General features: G+C 41.8%; 1 protein-coding gene across 2 annotated transcripts in view; it reads left to right on the top strand.

Moving 5' to 3' along the window:
* gpd2 (glycerol-3-phosphate dehydrogenase 2 (mitochondrial)) overlaps positions 1 to 20,079 on the top strand; it is a 157,739-nt gene that overhangs the window by 36,894 nt on the left and 100,766 nt on the right. For both annotated transcript variants that reach the window (XM_072446677.1, XM_072446669.1), the window contains exons 4-6: positions 11,962 to 12,086; positions 12,183 to 12,280; positions 13,038 to 13,201. In XM_072446677.1, coding sequence (XP_072302778.1) covers positions 11,962 to 12,086; positions 12,183 to 12,280; positions 13,038 to 13,201 — 387 coding nt within the window. The remainder of the gene's footprint in view (positions 1 to 11,961; positions 12,087 to 12,182; positions 12,281 to 13,037; positions 13,202 to 20,079) is intronic.

Consider the following 20,079-nt stretch of genomic DNA (forward strand, 5'->3'; position numbering starts at 1 on the left):
AAAATAACACTCACAAATGATAAGAATAAACAAATAAATAAGCATATAAAATGTGGACTGCTAAACATTAGGTCAATTTCCTCCAAATTGCTTTTAGTTAATGAATTAATTTGTGATTATAACATAGATCTTCTAGCTCTAACTGAAACTTGGCTTCAACAAGATGATTATGTAAGAATAAATTAGTCCATCCCACCCACCCATGTTAACCTTCAGACTGCCAGGAGCACAGGCCGAGGTGGTGGTGTGGCAGTGGTCTCACATTCAAGCCTTCTCTTGAGTCCTAAAATATCAATGCATTTTGCTCATTTGAAAGCCTCATGCTATCAATCACGTGTCCAAATTGGAGAAACCAAATTGGAGAAAGACCTCCTGTTCCCTATTCAGAGTTTTTAACAGAGTTTTCTGACTTTATATCAAACCTAGTGTTAGCCTGGGATAAAGTAATTATAGCTGGAGATTTCAATATCCACGTGAACGTGAGTGATGCCTTCAGCACCCTGTTAGAAAGCATTGGTTTTGTTCAGTCATAAGCATACTCTGGATCTTGTCCTAATGTATGGAATAGAGATTAGTGACCTTTAATGTCTTCCCTCAAAAACCTATACTGTCAGATAATTTCCTAATTTTCTTTCAGTTTATTTTCCAGCCCCACAGAATAAAGTTATAATGAAAAGGACAATAACCCCAAAAAAATATTAAACTAATATTCATTGACATGTGATCCTACTGAGCTTTAGTCCCAGGGTAAGTGACAAATTTGTCGACCCCCCCCCCCATGGTACATTGCAGTTCTGCGTTCACTTAAACAAAGAGTTAGAAAATTAGACTATTTCGCCACTCCTACACGGAAGAATTCCTAAAAGCATGGAAAAGCTGCCTACCGTCCAATAAGCAGGCTCTGCGTAAGGCCCAAACCAGATACTATTCAAATCTAATTGAATTCAACAAAAGCAACACTAGATTTCTTTTCAGCACTGTAGCCAGGCTAACAAACTGTCACAGCACAGTAGAGCCCTCAATCCCAGTTACTCTCAGCTCTGATGATTTTACAATGAAATAAAACAATCTGATATAAATTAGATTAAATTACTTGCACCATTAGCCTTGAACAAGTGCAAGCTATAAAACTAGTGTCCCATATGTATCCGTCAGTAACACTACAAAGGTTTACTGCTATTGATCAAGCAGAGATAACTTCAGACTCGCACCATTAGCCTTGAACAAGTGCAAGCTATAAAACTAGTGTCCCATATGTATCCGTCAGTAACACTACAAAGGTTTACTGCTATTGATCAAGCAGAGATAACTTCAGCCATTATGTCCTCTAAAACCTCAATTTGTATCCTATACCCGATTCCAAGCAGACTCCTCAAAGACATTTGAGGATATCTCCCCTTAATTATTGATTATATTCTTAATATAATCAATACTTAAATAGAATGTGGTTATGTTCTACAGTCCTTCAAACATGCAGTCATTCCAGTCAGGGTTCAGAGCCCACCACAGCACTGAAACCACACTAGTTAAAGTCACAAATGATTTGTTATTAGTTGCTGACGATGGACTGGTCTCAATCCTTGTTCTGTTGGACCTCAGCGCAGCGTTTGACACCATCGACCGCAACATTCTACTGCAGAGGCCAGTTTGCCTACAGGTGATCATGTTAAAACTCTGTTTGGATATGGACATAATATTCAGTACTCAATGTGGTCATCATCCTGGTGTAAAAGCAACATGAATGACAATGCCAACAGACCAGCTTCAAGGCAGGACTTTGTGCATGCATCAAAAGCACTACTGGTGCTCATGCTCTAGGCTGGAGATATACACCTCAATTTTGTTCCGACCACGGTTGAACAACAGGCTAGCTCTGTGAAGCAGGTGAGACCTGACTACGGTAGAGAAGCGCAGACACGCCTCTGCATATAGTAGAACTGCATGGAGCAGCACAATGGTCGGATCACCTGTTGGTATTACACCACAAACTACCGGAGCAGCAGTGATGTGCCGAGGAGTGCACCTCATCTGTACTTAGTCACATTGGAACATATAACCGCAGCCGAACTGGTGAATCACTCGGCCCTACATACCAACAGTCGGATGCGGTGATTCTGAAGATAACAACCACGACTTCGAGCCATGAAGGCAAGAACAGCAGCAAGGCATGCTAAAATCGGAGGAGGCAGCAACATGATACAAAAGGCGCCTTAAAGAGAGTCGCACTACACAAAAACAAAAGCAATATCTCTTTATTGAAACTGTTATTCATGCCCAAGTGCTGTGGGAACCGAAGTGCAAACCGAAAGGAATACTAGGGGGACAATTAATCATTCGCAGGCTAATCTCCAAAACAGAAGTGGGAACAGATTTCTGTTCCCTCTTCCCACTTTGACTACCTTTGCTTAACTAAATATATATCTATATCAATGCTTCAGAAAAGATATCAATGCTTCAGAAAAGATAAAAAAAATTGGCAAGGTTTAGGGTGTATTGATTTATATCAAAGATACATTTAAATGTGATCTAGTTGAACGAAACACTCCTCTTGAATGCTTAGCCCTGGATATAATGTTGTCACCATCAATGAATTTTTGGCTCAAGCCATGAAATGGTAAAGTGCCATTGTTCTTTGTCTGTTTATTTGTCTTATTTTGTATTTTTGCGAAAAATTCAACAATTTGAAGATCCAACTCTACAGCCCCACCTAGAGCTAAAATTAGAAGCTTCAAATTTGGCCTAGTCAAATGAAACTTGGAACAGTGATAGAGCTCCCTGTGACGACTAAAACGCACTTGATCATACGCTGTATGATGGACAGGAAGTCGGCCATTTTGGATCAAAGTGGCGCCGCCACATTTTACTTTTAATTTTCAAAAAAGGTCTTGTCCTAGATTTTTTTGTCAGATTTGAGCTCAAAACAACACTTTCAGCCACTTTGAAATTGAATAATCAGCCAATTTTTCTCTTAACTCCTTATGGTCTCTGCATGGGACACCATCGAAAAACGCCTTCATTTCCTGCTTTTTGATGACACATCACGGCCAAAGATACTGACCTACTGAGCTCAACTTTCACTCACTAATGCGTTTTTATAGTCTGATTGTAAGTAATTAATACCCATGTAACAAATTTACGCTATAGTGCCCCCTACCTATTATGTGAAACTCAACATTGTCTGATTTGTTTGAAATTCAGGGGTTCATATCTGTATTATGTGCGGGTTGCTGGTTCAAATCCATGGTTCTCTAGACTGAAATTCCTCCGCTATTTGTGAAAGTTCTGATAACGGCAACCAAACACTTCCTGTGACACTTACAAAATAAAGGCCTCTGTGTTTTACAGATACAGAGCCAGTTTTATGTTGACATGGTCTGACAGTGACGGGTGATTTAACGCTGACGAACATACTGACAAACAGCTATCGTCAAAAATATGTTCTCTTTTTCATCTGTTTGCTTACAAATTTTTATATAACATATCCAAATTTGCATAAAACAGATTTATAACACAACTCCTTTGGATAATTTACATTATCAAACAAGATAACCTATCCAATCTAACTTTATTTGTATAGCAATATTTTACCAACACAAAGTCTCAAGTGCTGCACAGAGTACAAAACAAGCACAGGTAAAATATGTAAAAAAATAATAAATAAACATTTACAAACCAAATAAAAACAATATAATACAAAAAATATATAGAATATATACAATTATAAAAGACTGTCAGAGGACCACAAATTCTCATGCCGGGTTAAATGTTAGTGAAGTTCATTTTTAAGCAAGACTTAAAAGCATCAACTGAAGGTGCAGTCTTTATGTGGGAGGAAGAGCGCTCCAAAGGTTGAGGTCGACTACAGGAAAGGTGGTCGCCCCGGCTTTTGTGACAAGAATTTGGAACAGGCCCTCAGACCTCAGCAAGTGCGCAGGAGTGTAGGGAACAAGAAGTGCTTTAAAAACAAACAATACAATTTTAAAACCAACTCTAAAATGAATGAGGAGCATTATCGGCTTGGCAAACTTAAAATCTACATCAATGATCTTGGCTCCCGGGGCGGAGGTCAAGCGGGGGGAAAGGCGCGTCGGGGCTGTCGGCTTTCGATGGCGGTTGCGCTGGAAGGTGGTCGTGCGGGTGGAGAGAGCCACCATTGCCACTTGTGGCTTTAATAATATTGCTGTCCTGTATAATCCCCCTTCTCATAATGTGTCCTTTTATGATGAATTAAGTCATATAGTTAACCTGTTACCATCCACCTATTTCGCCCTGTGCACAATGGTTGAACATACCCAAATGGCATTGCTTATTAAAAGAGGATCTTACAGCCCACATGCAAGTGTGATGCATCATTAGAAAGCTTTGGCCTTCTAGTTTCTGCAGATATACACATGAACACTGTCAGGGCTTCAGAACTTACACTACAGAAGCCCAAATATAAACAAAACATCCTTTTTTAGTCTTGCCTGAATATTGTCAATTTGTAAGGGTCCTGAGCATGACATACTTCATTGTGTGCTTATGCTGTTCACTGTACATGATGTTTATCTTGTTGACAACAACTGTGTAAAGTTTCAGATCTCTGGGAACAGGCATTTTGGTGCTGTTGACCTTTTTGTATCAAAAAGTATATTTGGAACAAGTGATCCAAATATGTGCCAACTATGCCAAACTGTTTTATTAGCTCCTCTATAATCATAAAACATTTTGATGTTTTGTAGGCCACTAATAACTGCTAAAAAACAATGTATGTGAAAATGTGTGAATATGAGTTTACCCATGAATTTGCCATATCGAGGTGAAAAAAAAAACTATTTTTATTTTATTTTTGTATTGGTATAATAATTAGGGCTGGGCAACGATTAAAATTTTTAATCGCGATTAATCGCATTATTTCCCTGATTAATCACGATTAATTGCATTTTACGTGCAAAATTCAAAAAGAAGTGTAAAGTGCATCAGCATTTTTATTTAGTAGCAGTTAAATAAAATATTAAGTATTCACTTGCCACAAAATCCTGAGCCACAATCATTAAAGATTAACAGGCCACTTCGGAGGTAACGTCAGAAACATTGTAATCTCATTAAACATTAGACACTCAAAACACATTTTAGGGAGCAGTCTAGTACCAAATGTCCCTGAACCAGAAAACACTTCAGTACAGTTTGTAAATTCTTAGAACTTGACACTAAAGCACCATAACATTAGTTGTGCAAACAAACACTTAAAACCAGTTAAATACAAATAAATACATTGTGTACATTTTAACTTAAACAATGTTATCAAACACAAAACTAAAGCTTATTGCCACTGCCAGGGCATTGAAAAGAACCAGAAAAGTTTGTAGATTCCTAAAACTGGGTGTTTTTTTTACTCCTCTGCACTAAGCCAGTTGCTAGGGCACACCAGATTGTTCACGTTTTCAGCTAATAAAGACGCGCGCCGGGCCCTTCTCGCGGATCTCCCCAGCTACGGCGCCCGTCGGGACCTGCTCACGCGGGCCCCCGGCGGATTGCCTCTGCTGGCGCCTAGCCGCTGACTTTGTAAAGTTAATAAACCAAAGCCATGGTCCAACATTAAACTCCATTTACACCACGAGAAAAGCGACACAGCACAACTCCTCCACTGCGCATGTGCAGGACGACTCGGACCCACGTCTGCTGTGGAGTGTATTTAGTCCGGCGCGTCGAACGCGTGTCCGGTGCGTTTGTCTTTCTAATGTACACGCGATCAAATTCTGTGTCTGGCGCGATTCGGCCGCAGCTGTTTGTACGAGGCTTTAGAACTGGGGAATCCGACCTGCGTTAATGCGCGTTAAAATAATTGATAGCGTTAAATAAGTAATAACTGCTTTATGCATCTGAATAGAGACGATTCTGTGTGAAGAAGCCCGAAGTCCCACCCACCATTCCCACCACCGTCCCACCAAGATATACTCATTGGCTAGAATAATATGTCAATCAAAGTCTTCTACGTCACCGTTAGCTCGCGCATTCTCAATGTAAACAGAGAAACCTCGTGCGTCTGAAGCGGCGCATTTTTTTTTTTTTGCAGAGGCTGTAAAAAACGTGTATGGTCTCATTCTGTAGCTAACAGTCTGAAGAAAAGATCGATGCCAAACACCATCTTATAAGTCAAACAGGTCATTTGTTATGGACGAAGAAATGCGCCGGACGAGCGTTCATGTGAATATTTTCACTGACAAAATCTCGAAATCGGATAACTTCAGGAAAACTACAAGTGGATATTGTTTTTCTATGGATACTTACGGACAGACTGAGTTCAAGAAAGTACAGATTGAAAGCCAATTCGTCCGTCATAAACAGCAAACGGGTAGTACATGCGTTTGTAAAAGTTGAGACTTTCTCACAAACTATGGGCAATTGTTTATTGGGGCATATTATTCAATGTAAATCAATGACATATTCGTTTTGTTGAGAAAATAACCTTTAAAATGATGTATAACTTGCTGGTATTGACCACCAAAATAAAAGTGATGTAAGAGAACTTTTTTAATTTGGAAACTGTGCGCCGGCGCACAGGTGGATGGTAACAGGTGACTAGAGGTATATAGAGAAACTATATTGTATGGTGAAAGGTTCTAAACACAAACTAAAAACTATAATGACAACATTTAACTATCAACAATTGATTGAAGGATCACCAGACTAAGACGCTAATTCACGTGGCCTTTACAAACAAACCTGTACATATAACAGACTTGAAAATAATGTTGTATTTCTATGATGACAGCTATCACAAAACTAGTGGACATATGTGACTGACCGTGGATAAAGCAGTAACAAGTCTACCCGAAGACATTTTGAGTTATTCACAGATTCTGAAAGTGTGAATTCCAAGCTATACGATAATGTCTCACCCATGTAGATCTGATAATATTTGAGTAAGTTGTGGTCATTTGAATGTATGCAACTCTCAAAACCTTTCACTGAGAAAACTGCCTCTAAAGGTTTAAGAAATAAAGAGGTTAAAGAATTGAGAAAAGCACAGGCTTCATATTATACTAAACTCTGAACTGAAGCAGTGCTTCACCAACACCGTTTACGGTGCGGGTGGAACGTTCGAAGGAATACTTTGAGGACCTCCTTAATCCCTCAGTCACGTCTTCCGAAGAGGAAGCAGAGACCGGGGACTCAGAGGCTGGCTAGCCCATCACCCAAGCTGAAGTCACTGAGGTTGTTCGCTAACTCCTCGGTGGCAGGGCTCCGGGGGTGGACGAGATCCGCCCTAAAGTCTCTGGATGTTGTAGGACTGTCTTGGCTGACACGTCTCTGCAACATCGCGTGGCTGGAGAAGGAGGCAGGAGCTGTGTTCGCATTGCCGGCAGTAAGTCAGACCTGTTCCTAGTGTATGTTGGACTCCGCCAGGGCTGCCCTTTGTCATCTGTTCTGTTCATAGTTTTTTTGGACAGAATTTCTAGGCGCAGTCAGGGGTCGGAGGGTGTCCGGTTTGGGGACCACAGGATCTCATCTCTGCTGTTTGCAGACGATGTTGTCCTGATGGCTCCATCAAACCCGGACCTGCAGCAAAGCTCTCGATTTACCGGTCGGTCTACGTTCCTACCCTCACATATGGTCATGATCTTTGGGTAATGACCGAAAGGACAAGATTGCGGATACAAGCGGTCGAAATGAGTTTCCTTCGCCGGGTGGCTGGGCGCTCCCTTAGAGATAGGGTGAGGAGCTCGACCACACGGGGGGAGCTCGGAGTAGAGTCGCTGCTCCTCCACGTCGAGAGCAGCCAGCTGAGGTGGCTCGGGCATCTCTTCCGGATGCCTCCTGGGCGCCTCCCTTGGGAGGTGTTCCGGGCATGTCCCACCGTGAAGATGCCCCGGGGAAGACCCAGGACACGCTGGAGGGACTATGTCTCTCGGCTGGCCTGGGAACGCCTCGGGATCCCCCCGGAGGAGTTGGAGGAAGTGTCTGGGGAGAGGGAAGTCTGGGAGTCCCTGGTTAGACTGCTGCCCCCGCGACCCGGCCCCGGATAAAGCGGTAGAAGATGGATGGATGCCTAAAGGAATTAGTGAACTCATCATAAATGGCAAGAGCACTAATAACAGCACAGTAATGACTGATGGATTAATTCTTATTTTGTACAATCAGTAGAATAATTAACAAAAGGTGTTAAAGAAACTAGAATCAACCATTTCTAATGCCTCATGCTGATTCTTTTTGTAGAAAAGAGGCAAATAAGACTGAAGTCATACAGATTAGTCAAAAACTGTCATTCCAAATTTAATTACATCTATAATATAAATTGTTATTTTCTTAAACATTAGTAGTGCACTAGCTAAACCTGTGACTCACCTTGCCAATTTGCCCATAAGAAATTGTAAATTTTCCCTAGGCTGATTTTGCCAATATTCAAATCAGGAAGCCCAGATTTGATGTGCAACTATCGACCAATATCAATTTTACACACACTATCTAAAGTTATTGAGAAAGTTGTCGTAACACAACTGAATTATCACTCCTCCACCCACAGAAGTTTGGTTTTAGATCAGGGTATTCAACCGAAATAGCAAACTGCTGCTTCATTGCATGGGTGAGGTGGTAGGAGCAATATTTCTTGACCTTAACATCTCCCCTGAGGCAGTCTCATTTCTTCAGGGTAGGGAACGGTGTGTTAAGGTGGTTGGGAACGAATCTTCATTCCTTAACATCAGTATGGGCCTACCTCAGGGTTCCATTTTGGGACCACCACTGTTCAGTCTCTTTTATAAATGACCTGTCCAGTGGCAACTTTATGCGGATTATGCCGTTTTTTATGCACCCGCCAAGACATCGGAGCAGGCAGCATAGATTTTGTCTGCGTACATGGCTGAGTTTAATCAGTGGCTCACTCAAACTAAGTTAACAAACTAAGTTTCTAATCAATCTTCAAACTGAAACAATACAGTTGGTTGATTAATTCAAATATCTTGGGTTGGTACTTAACCCCCAACACATTAATAAAATATCCCAAACAATAAAAATAAATCTAAATTGCTTTAAACTAATCAGACACTATATCCCAAACCAAGTGGCCCTGCTGTACATGCACGCCAAGATATTCTCTCACATTTCATACAGCATGACAGCACGGGCCCAGGCAGCTCCCTCAGTTACAAAGAAAATCGGTTCACTTTACAACCAGATTTAATCAAAATTATGGATTGAAAACCTGTCCGGTTTCATTATTGCCACATTCTTAAGAATTACAATTTATTAAGTTTTGAAAGCTACAGTAACCTGTGTTTTCTTAAATTATCTTTCAAATGTATCAATAACCTGAACTGCTCAGTACATTTTATACAGTGACTAAACGGCAGCAGCAGAGTGACAAGAGGCTCCTCAAACCAAAACTGTACAATCCCACAGTGCAGAACATCATTTGGACAGTCATCCTTCTCCTATAAGAGCTGTAAACTCTGGAATTCATTACCCACTGAAATAAAGTGCATTGCTGAGGTAAAAATGTTTACCTCCAGACAAACTACCCATCTGCAAGTGTTATGCAAGTGTTATGCAAGTGCATAAGTGAAAAAGTATGAGTGAGGAAGAATAAGCTGTGTAGCTGTGCACATTTACCACTGATTTATTTATACAAATTGTGTTTTAATGCCTTTTATATCTGTAAAAAGTGCAGAAAAGCCTAACCAGGGATGGGAGTTGAAAATTCGCTCTGGCTATAAACTTTGTATGCATTGCATCGTCCTACAAGCTTTGTTTTGTAACTATATATAATTGCATTGTCCCTGATTATAAAATAATAATAATAATAATAATAATAATAATAATTATAATTATAATTATAATTATAATTATAATTATAATAAATAAATACATTAAAAAATCCACTGCCTTGCAGATGGCACACAGCTGTACTTATCAATGAAATCAGACCGATCAAGTAGACAGACTTGGTGCTTAGTCTGTGAATAATATAACATTCTGGATGACACTTTATTATCTGCTTCTTAACCCTGAAAAAAACAAGGTCATTGTACTAGGCCCAGAGCAGATAGTCACACTGGAGAATGTCAGTGTTGCCTCCATTTCAATTCAATTCAATTTTATTTTTGAAATGCCCAAAATCACAACAGTAGTTGCCTCGGGGGGCGGCAGTGAAAAACAGATTAAACAATGTTCATAGGGACTTGGCAATGTCCCAGCGTCCTGTATCCTTAGACAAAATGTCCAAATGTCCACTGTCCATAAACCCTCATTCTCAGCCTGGAAAAACATCAAAGCCTCCTTGGGAAAAAGTATAAACCTGGAGGAGTTCCAGAGTGAAATAGAAACCTGACTCCCTCAGACGAACAGGCGGACGTGAGATAGACACGTGACTTATCCAATCAGGACAGACCTATCTGTGACCTTGACGTTTGGCACAGATTCTCTGTCTGCTGCCTTTTGGCCATGTCATGTCTTTTTTCATTTACGTACTTCAGTAATCTGTAATCTGTATTTTAGGTGACCTTAAATTATCTTACATAATCTTGGTATTGTTTAGGCTTCGCACCACGTTTGGTTCAAGTTGCAGCCTGGAAAATGAAAAATGTAGACTTCTTACCACTGGATGACATTGGAATTGTATTGTGGAGTCCTTTTTCAGATTCTAAAGCAAATATGACTATCTTATTGATATTTCTGACACCGTAACTTGTTTTTTCCGTCTTCTCCCAGACATTTCACTTGCTCATCAGATATGTTGTTAAAACTGTAAAAATGTTGTAGAAAAAGATTCAGTTGTAGTCATCTGATCTCTGTTTTTACCAAAAACTAAACGTTTCGACTCTCATCCAAGAGTCATTCTCAATCTACGAATCAGGAGCTGGAACTCAGGATATTTATCCTATTCTGGGTATGTCCTGCCCACTTATTGGTATTTGAATCTTTTTCTACAATGGAACACTCCTGGACAAATGAGGGATTACACCGACATGTAAAAATGTTCTTAAAATCCTTAGTTTACTTAAAAAAAAAACGTCTCGGAAGAAAAATAAATAAGGAAAGCGGCTATATTAAGCTGGAATTAGCAGGAAAGTGTCTGCACTCTTCGGAAGTAGGAAGCATGTTTTTCTCCTTGTTGTTTTCAAGTTTCCAAGATAGTATGTACTGGAGGGCTCCTTTAACCTTTGATGTGCTCTTTCGATTATGATGGGAGGGACTTCAACTCCTGAGCCAAAAAGGAGTTCAGGAATAATCTTCTCCAAGAAGCTTTCTTTATCCTTTCCTTCTCCTTTTATGCCCACAAGCCTCAGGTTTGGACGATGTGATCTGGACCCCAAATCCAGGATTTTATTTTTCATACTATTGTTCTCCAACTCCATCACCCTGGCCCGCAAGCGCCTCCATCTCAGCCCTTACTATCTGCAGATTGTCCGTATTATCTCAAACATGTTGCTCGACTTCGTACATGTGCGGTCCTCTTACTCCAGCCGCCTTCAGCGCTCAGTGGCTACCTCAGCAGACAGGGCCGTTGCAATGGCCGCTATCATTTCCGCTCTTAGAGACACCATATCATTAGTAATAACTGATGATTCTCCGCATCATGTTTGCTAGCCACGTGAGCCATCTTAGCCTCGTTAGTTTCTGATGCGGGCTGTTTTCTATTGTGATCGCTGGCCGTCTGCTTCGTCTGCTTTGGTCCCGTAGTGTTACCAGCCTTGTTTCTTCCCCGTTTACTCATCTTTAGTTCTTGCTCCTTAGGATTCGGTGGGTCAAACGATGATTTTAAATTTGAATTTTGCAGCGGCGGTGGGAGTTGCATCAGCTCAAAGCACCGCCATAACCCGGAAGTCAGTCACTCCATGTTTTTTTTTTTTTTGGGGGGGGGGTTACAGTTAGAATGTTGTCACAAGAACCCAACCTGTTAAATTCTGGAGTTGCATCCACTGAGAGCTTAGACACCTCGGATCCTCAGTCTTTCCCTGATGTTTGTTCATGTGATTCCAGACTTGAAAACTGCCCTGGTAGAGAGGAGCGACTTTTCTTCAGGCACCAGCAGCCGGAGTACCAAATTGATACACGGAGGCGTGCGCTACTTACAGAAGGCCATCATGAAACTGGACTATGAGCAGGTACCTGAGCTTCTCATGAACTAGCCTGGGCCCTGTGTTTGATGTTTACGGTGTGTTTGTGTTTTTACGGGTTGTGTCTGTTGCATGTTTTTATAGTACATGATGGTGAAAGAAGCTCTCCATGAAAGAGCCAACCTCCTGGAGATTGCCCCGCATCTGTCTGCCCCACTGCCCATCATGCTGCCTGTTTACAAGTATGTGCACTGGCTTAGCACACATGTCTCTTAATTTAGTGTCTTAAATTAAATGGCACTTTTGAATAAAAACAAAACATAATGAGCAAACAGAGCAAACAGAACAAAAACAATCAGAATTAAAGCCGTGGTAGCACGACCGCCTTCCCGCGCGACCGCCTTCCCGCGCGACCGCCTTCCCGCGCGACCGCCTTCCCGCGCGACCGCCTTCCCGCGCAACCGCCAAGAAAACCATCTCTACTGTGAAGCATGGGGGTTGAACGTCATACTTTGTGGGGGCGTTTCTGCACAGGGGATAGGACTACTGCAGTTTTAAGTGCGCCATAAGAATGAATGGGGCCATGTATTGCAAGATTTTGGGTAACCACCTTCCCATAACATAAGACAATCCCTACACATAATGAACCATATACAAAAGCAACAGAACAAGGCTGTAACAAGTCTGGATGCTGAGAAACATTTTGATTTTGTTAGCTGGCCTTATTTTTACTAAGCTATATTAAAATTGATGATTTAATAATTTAAAAAAAAATAAGGCTCCTTACTCCCAGCGTCAGTTTTTTTAATTTTGTCATCCTAGTAGGATCACTGATGATTTCTTTTGGACCAAAGTGATCTCTGTGCGCTTTATCCTGCCACTTTAGAAGGGCTTTAATTTGTTCATGAAAGTCTACTTTGGCTGATTGTTAGTGATTATATAATTGCTATGTTGGCCACACTATAACGACGATGTTTGGTGATTACCTCCTATGATCAGATGGTGGCAGCTGCCTTACTATTGGGCTGGCATAAAGATGTACGACCTGGTGGCGGGGATCCAGTGCCTGAAGAGCAGCTATGTGCTGAGCAAGTCAAAGGCTCTGGAGCTCTTTCCTATGCTGAAGAGGGACAAGCTTGTGGGGGCCATCGTCTATTATGATGGTAAGTTGTGTGCGTGTGCGTGTGTGTGTGTGTGTGTGTGTGTGTGTGTGTGTGTGGATATAGATATAGATATAGATAGCTCTTAGGAAGGGTACAGTAAGTAACTTCTATTTTGTATAGCACCTTTCAGACAGAGTTCAAGTGCTTCACAAAAACAGTTTAAACACAAAATCAGTCCCTAAAACAATTATACCATACTTTTCGGGCTATACAGCGCTCCTGAATAAAAGCGCACAATTTTTACGAAGAAAATAGAACTTGTCCATGTACGGGCCACACCTGACAATAAACTGCAGGTGCCCACGTTGTTACATGAGATATTTACACATAAATAAACGCAGAAGTGATGCGTCTTTTGAACCGGGGGTCTTGCGGTGCACCCGAGGGTCGCTGCGTTACTAATTATACTAATTTCTAAGTGAATAGGAGTTGGATTGTAATAAAACACACAGCATGTTGAAGCTTAACAAACACATCAGAGCTGTCCCTATTGTCCCCTCTGTCCTTGAGTACTGTGTGTGAGCTGATTTACCGGTGTCTGTCTCTTCGCATCTGGTTCATCTGCTCCTGAGCTTGTGCTTATCGAGTGAGTGTTATGTTGTAACATGAGATTGTTACACAGAAATATGGTCCATGGTAGTGATGCACAGGTCTTTTGATCCGTGAGTCAGGTCTGGCCAAGAAAGTTTCATTTCAATGCGGCTGGTTCAGAACCACTTCATTCACTTCCTCATTAAACTAAATTCTCCGTGAATATGAGTCCGATTGTAATAAAACACACAGCGTTTTGAAACTTGGACAGTGCGTCCACTGACGTCTTCTTCTACAACGTGTCAAATGCTTGCGCTTCCTGCTAGATTGCCCCCCTGATGGCCGTTTGCCAGTAAAAGTCTATACATTATAATGACCACATGTAATTCCTGACCGAATACAAATATTTTAAGCTGACCCTTGATGGCAACAATAGAATCCAGTGACCACAGGGAGAGTGGAAGATCATTCCAGAGTCTGGGTGCAACAGCCTGGAAGGATCAGTGTCCTCCAGTCTGAAAACGGGTCAGCATCAGCATTTTCTGATTAAAAAAACTCAGGGAGTGTAAGGTTTAAGATCCCATAGCTGTTATATAAAGGGACATGACCTTGCAAGGCTCCGAAAATCCGCACTCAAAGCTCTGCGGCCGCCCGGCGGCCGATCGGCGGCTGCTCGGCCGTCGCTCGGCCGTCGCTCTGCAGGGCGCTGCTGGCGCGGCTCTGCTCCGCGGCCGCTGCTCCGCAGCCGCTGCTCCGCGGCCGCAGCGCTGCTCTTAATCTTAATTAATTATCTTAATACCTGGCGAGATCTTTTCAGCATGGCGGGGGCCAGCCAGTGCATGGTGGCATATTTTGAGCATGGCGGGTCCAGGCGACAGCATGGCGGGCCGTCATGCCAAAAGCCCTCAGCGAGAACACTGATATGCACAGCTAAACATAACTGTTTTTATCTTAGATTTTGTCTAACATTGTCAGAGTAGAGGCATGTCTCACATCTTCAGGGAGACTGTACCAGATTTTAGCTCTATAAAACTGAAAAGCAGATTCTCCATGTTTAGTCCTGACCCTGGGCACCAGCAGGAGGCCGGTCCCTGAGGTCCTCAGAGTCCGAGATGGTTCATATGGCACTAACATGTCCGAGATGTACTTTGGTCCTAGGCCATGGAGAGACTTGTATACAAGCAGAGCTGCTTTAAAGTCTATTCTCTGAGCCACAGGGAGCCAGTGCAGAGACCTGAGAACAGGACTAATGTGATCGTACTTCCTGGTTCTTGTTAGGACCAGAGCAGCAGCGTTCTGGATGTACTGCAGCTGGCTCGTTTGGAGAGGCCAGTGAGCAGGCCGTTTCAGTAATCTAATCTACTGGAGACAAACGCATGGATAAGACTTTCTCTTTGTTTCTGTGGGCCAAAAACAATTATTTCAGTCTTGTCTGTGTTCAGCTGGAGAAAGTTGTTTTGCATCCACACACTGATCTGTTGGATGCAGTGACAGAGTGAATCTACTGGTCCATAGTCACCTGCCGATAGTGAAACATAGATCTGAGTGTCGTCTGCATAATTGTGATAGGACATATTTTCGCTGCGTATCAGCTGACCTAACGGCAGCATGTAGAGGTTGAACAGAAGGGGTCCCAGGACTGACCCTTGGGGCACCCCACAAGTCAGGGGCATGTGGTCTGAGACACAGCTACCAATTTCAACAAAGTACTTCCCGTCTTCCAGAAAGGACTTTAACCAGTTTAGGGCAGTGCCAGTAATGCCCACCCAGTCCTCTAGTCTCTGTAAGAGGATCCCATGATCGACAGTGTCAAAAGCAGCACTCAGATCTAACAGAATTAAGACTGAGGCTTTGCCCGTGTCAGTGTTCAGACGGATGCCATTTGTCACCTTGACAAGAGCAGTCTCAATGCTGCATCAACTGAGTTGCTTATTAAGAGGAAATCTGTGAGCAGCATCGACCACATTGACATTTGAAATATTTACCCCCTTAATATTTATGAGATCTAGAGTGTGCCCTCTGCTGTGGGTGGGGCCTCTCACATGCTGAGTAAGACTGAAGGTTTCAAGGACAGCATCAAGCTCTTTGGCGTTTCTGTCACAAATATTATCAACATGCACATGGAAATCACCTGTAATGACCAAACCATCAAGTGCATACGACTGAAAGCATCTCTGTAAAATCATCAATAAAACGTTGGCAGTGCTGGGGAGGCTTGTATAAAACAATGAAGAGAATGGATGGAGACTGTTTTAGCTCCATTTTAAAGGATGCGTTCTCCATCCATCCATCCATTTTCTACCGCTTGTTCCCTTTCGGGGTCTATCCCAGTGACTTCGGGCCTTAGGCTTGAGGATACATACTCAAATTATGAAAACACCCCAAAAGACAACCTGCGGGTAATTATTTCATCTCTAAAGATAGCACAAACTCCACCCCCTTTTTGTTTTCTCGTGTTTCAAATTCAAACTTAAAGTTAGGTGGAGCAGATTCTATCAGAACTACATTTCCTGTGTTTTTGTCAAGCCATGTTTCAGTAAAAAACATAAAATCAAGATTATAAGAAGAAATACAATTATTAATTAAAGCCGCACGCAGCAATAAAGGCCCTCACCCCCCTTCCGGCCGCGGGGTACTTGCCACCGCAAAGAGCACACCTCTAATCCTCCCGCCTACATCACCCCTCCGTCACAAACAGCACAAACGTTTACACTACTTTTGGAAAATTTTCACAGCCGCGTGTGTATATATATTCACTTTATATATATATATATATATATATATATATATATATATATATATATATATATATATATATAATAATAATAATAATTGGAGAGGGCGCTAGCGAGTCCTTTTGCGTAATTAATATTTCTAGACACCAAAGCAAAAAATATTTCACCGATCCTGAATTATTTGTCGAAAAAAATTGAGTTTTCGTTAACGTTCAGGGGGTCAAAATTGGGGTGGTTTGGGTGAAAAAAATAATAAGAATAAGAATGGAAACTCTTTTTTTCTGCATTTTTATTCTCCCATAAAACCTCAAGCTAGAGTCACGTAATTTTGTCACATTGTGCTTGGTCACACACTTAATCCTTATAAATATTTTCAGCTGTCTATGACAAATAAGTGGTGTTTTATGAATTTTTAGAAATCAAATTTGCAGAGGTGTTCAAGTGGGCGCTGTAGAGCCTTTGTATAACTTGGCTATATATGTTATACATCATTGTGTTCAGCTCATCATTTTACACAAAACGTATCTTAATGCCGGGAAATAGGACATGTTATTCCAGACAAACGCAAGTTTTATCACAAAAAAATTCCATTTTTGTTAACGAGCTTGCCACGCCCACATTTGGAATTGTATCAAAAATGAAAATAATTACCTCTAATCACACATGTGTCAAGTTGATTTTGACTGAAAATCCAAAGTGGGAAAAAATTGAATATGACGTGTAAAATACTGGGTTCCGCCCACAATGGCCGACTCCCTGTTGGGTTTAGGGTGGGGTCATAGTACAATTTTTTACTTGTATTGACATGAGGTATGTATGTACCAAGTTTTATAAGTCTAAGACAAAATATGCCCATCAGTGTAGATGGCGCTAGCGAGTTATTTTGCTATTTAACACATTTTTCACCGAACCTGAATTATTTGTAAAAAAAAAAATTGAGTTTTCGTTAACGTTCAGAGGGTCAAAATTGGGGTGGTTTGGACAGAACAAGAATAATAATAAGAATGGAATCGTTTTTTTCGACCATTTTTTTTCGGAAATAAAAACTCAAGCTAGAGTCATGGGATTTTGTCATATTGTGCCCGCTCACAAAATAATATGTTATAAATATTTTCAGCTGTCTACGATAATTAAATTGTCTTTTACGAATTTTTAAAAATCTAATTTGGAGAGGGCGCTAGAGAGCCATTTTATTAGCTAGCCAATACATTTGCATATCATTGCGTTCAGCTTTGAAATCTCCTAAAATTCTACGTCAAAACTTTCCCCCCAAAAAATTTTGAAGAAATGTAAAATTTTTTGTTGTTTAAAATTCAAGATGACCTTGCCATAAAACTTATCAGCTTCAGCATTCAAACACTACTTTGCTCATGGGTTTTGTGTCTTGTGGCCAAGTTTGAAGTGATTTAGATCAAAACTGTAAGAGAAAATGGCAAATGTACGACGAGTTTATCCAATATGGCCGACTTCCTGTATGACTTAGAGCGCGGTCATAATATTATTTTTTACATGTCCTCCCATGAACTATTTTTGGGAGTGAGCGTCATATTTTTACGGCCACTTTTTTTAGCTTCGGGCTCCCATTGGCCCCATGTTATTTGATTTTTGAGGTGGCGCTACTGAGCCGTCTTTCAATATTTTTTCACAAAACTTTCACTCAAAATTAGAGCTCACGGAGTTCTAATTTTTGATACCACCCACGAGCATATCCGTCTTTGTTTAGTACTCGATTTTTGCGTTTTTCCACTTCGGTATCAATTATAATAAGTCCCTCGCCGGGACGATACTCGTCCTTCGGCTCGGGCCTAATTAAGAGTGATTTGTTACATAAGGATCTGACATTCAGCACATTTAGGATTTTCTGAAGGGGGGTGCGCATATCAAGAAGAATTCATAGCTTCACGCTGACGTCATCATCTACACCTAAACTAGCTAGCTCCACACTAGCTCCGGGTGCCACTCCGGTCGAGACCAGGAGCAAGATAGATCCAGTGATTATGGTGGCTTTGCGTGAAATACTGTCAAAGGCTGCACATTTCCACCAGGGAAATAACTACAATTTTAAATCCAAGACTGTCAAACTGGACAGCCGAGCCACAGAGACAAAGTCTCTGATTTCAAAGACACTTCTCTACCCTGCGAGCCAAAGTGGAAAAAATTATGAACCAGTTGTCTCTGGCACAAGGAGACAAACTAGTTCCAACCAGGACCAAAACTAGTTTCAACCAGGGCTTCGAGGCGGAAAAACCTCAAACCCGGGAGGTGAGAGACAAACAGTGCTAGATAAGCTAAGAAAGGGAACAACTCTACTCTCTCTCGATAAGTAATTCTGTGCCAGTCTTTGGACATGATCTTTGCTTTAAAATGCATCATGCAAACTCAAACAAAGGACTTTTTGCAAAGTTTACAAGTCTACAACATAATTTGGATCCAGGACACTCTTCAGATCAGCTTCATCTGTGGATCAGTGCAACAGTCTTTTGTAATCTGATGAACGTCTCAGAGCCAAGGAAAAAAGAGCTCCAGCGCTATTTTAGCTTGACCTGTCAGAACCAGAGCCCCGAGTAGTTATGCCATACCCAGCATGACCTTGAGCCGAACCCTGGAGGAGCCAGCTCAATTCAATCGGCTGGATCACACAACTTGGTATATGCCACATTTGACGGACACTTGTGCAAGTGGCTTGTCATTGGCCTCAAGGGTGGTTTTCCACAACCTGATCCAGCTCCTTATGAAGGCTCATTGATGTTGTACAACTCCAAGCATTCAGTGATCCAAGTGTGTGGCATTGAGTTGTATACTTTCTTGTAATCAATCCATGCAGTGCTCAGGTTAGTGTATCGGGTTTTACAGTCCCGTGCGACTGTTCCGTCTACCAGGAGCTGATGTTTTGCACCTCAAATCAAATCAATTTATTTTTGTAAGGCCGTGCACCTCTGGTATTTAGGCCGATAGTTGGACGGGACTGTACCCTTTGAGGGATTCTTCTGGATCCTTCTCTTCTGGTTCCGTCCCTTAGCAGCGTGTTCATTTGGGCTGCTAGGCGCTCGTGGAGTGAGGTGAGTTTCTTAAGCCAGTATTCATGTATCATGTCAGGGCCTGGTGCTGTCCAGTTTTTCATGCCCTGAGACTCTTTCCTGTATGTCCGCCACAGTGATGGTAACTGGATTCTGCTCAGGGATGTTGCTGTGGTCCTCTCTCATCCATCACTGTGCATATCAGTTGTGGGATGCTTTCCCTCTCCCATATGCCTTTCCAGTTCTGTTCAGTGTCCAGCCTTGGTAGGTCTGCTCTGCTGTTATTACCCTGCCATTGAGCGTACACTTTTGCCGGTTGAGACGAGAACAACCTGTTTATTCGCCTGGCTTTATTCTCTCTAGTGTACCTCTTGGAGCCTTTGTTTAGCAGTTTTGATTGCTTCAGGTATGCACATCTGGTTGTACAGATGGCTCACCTCTCTCCAAGCTGTCCTTCACCCTCCTTTTCCATGGTGGGTATTGCATCTCATTGTTGCTCTTACGATAGCCGAGTGTCTCAAGGATCACTGCTGCTGAGTTGTATATCAGCTCATTGGTTTCAGTGATGGTTATCTTCGGGTTAGCTGTCAATGCT

The sequence above is a fragment of the Eucyclogobius newberryi genome, unplaced genomic scaffold (assembly GCF_026437365.1).
Source record: "Eucyclogobius newberryi isolate DKJ021-1_F unplaced genomic scaffold, fEucNew1.0.hap1 SCAF_1, whole genome shotgun sequence".
Classification (NCBI taxonomy): Eukaryota; Metazoa; Chordata; class Actinopteri; order Gobiiformes; family Gobiidae; genus Eucyclogobius; species Eucyclogobius newberryi.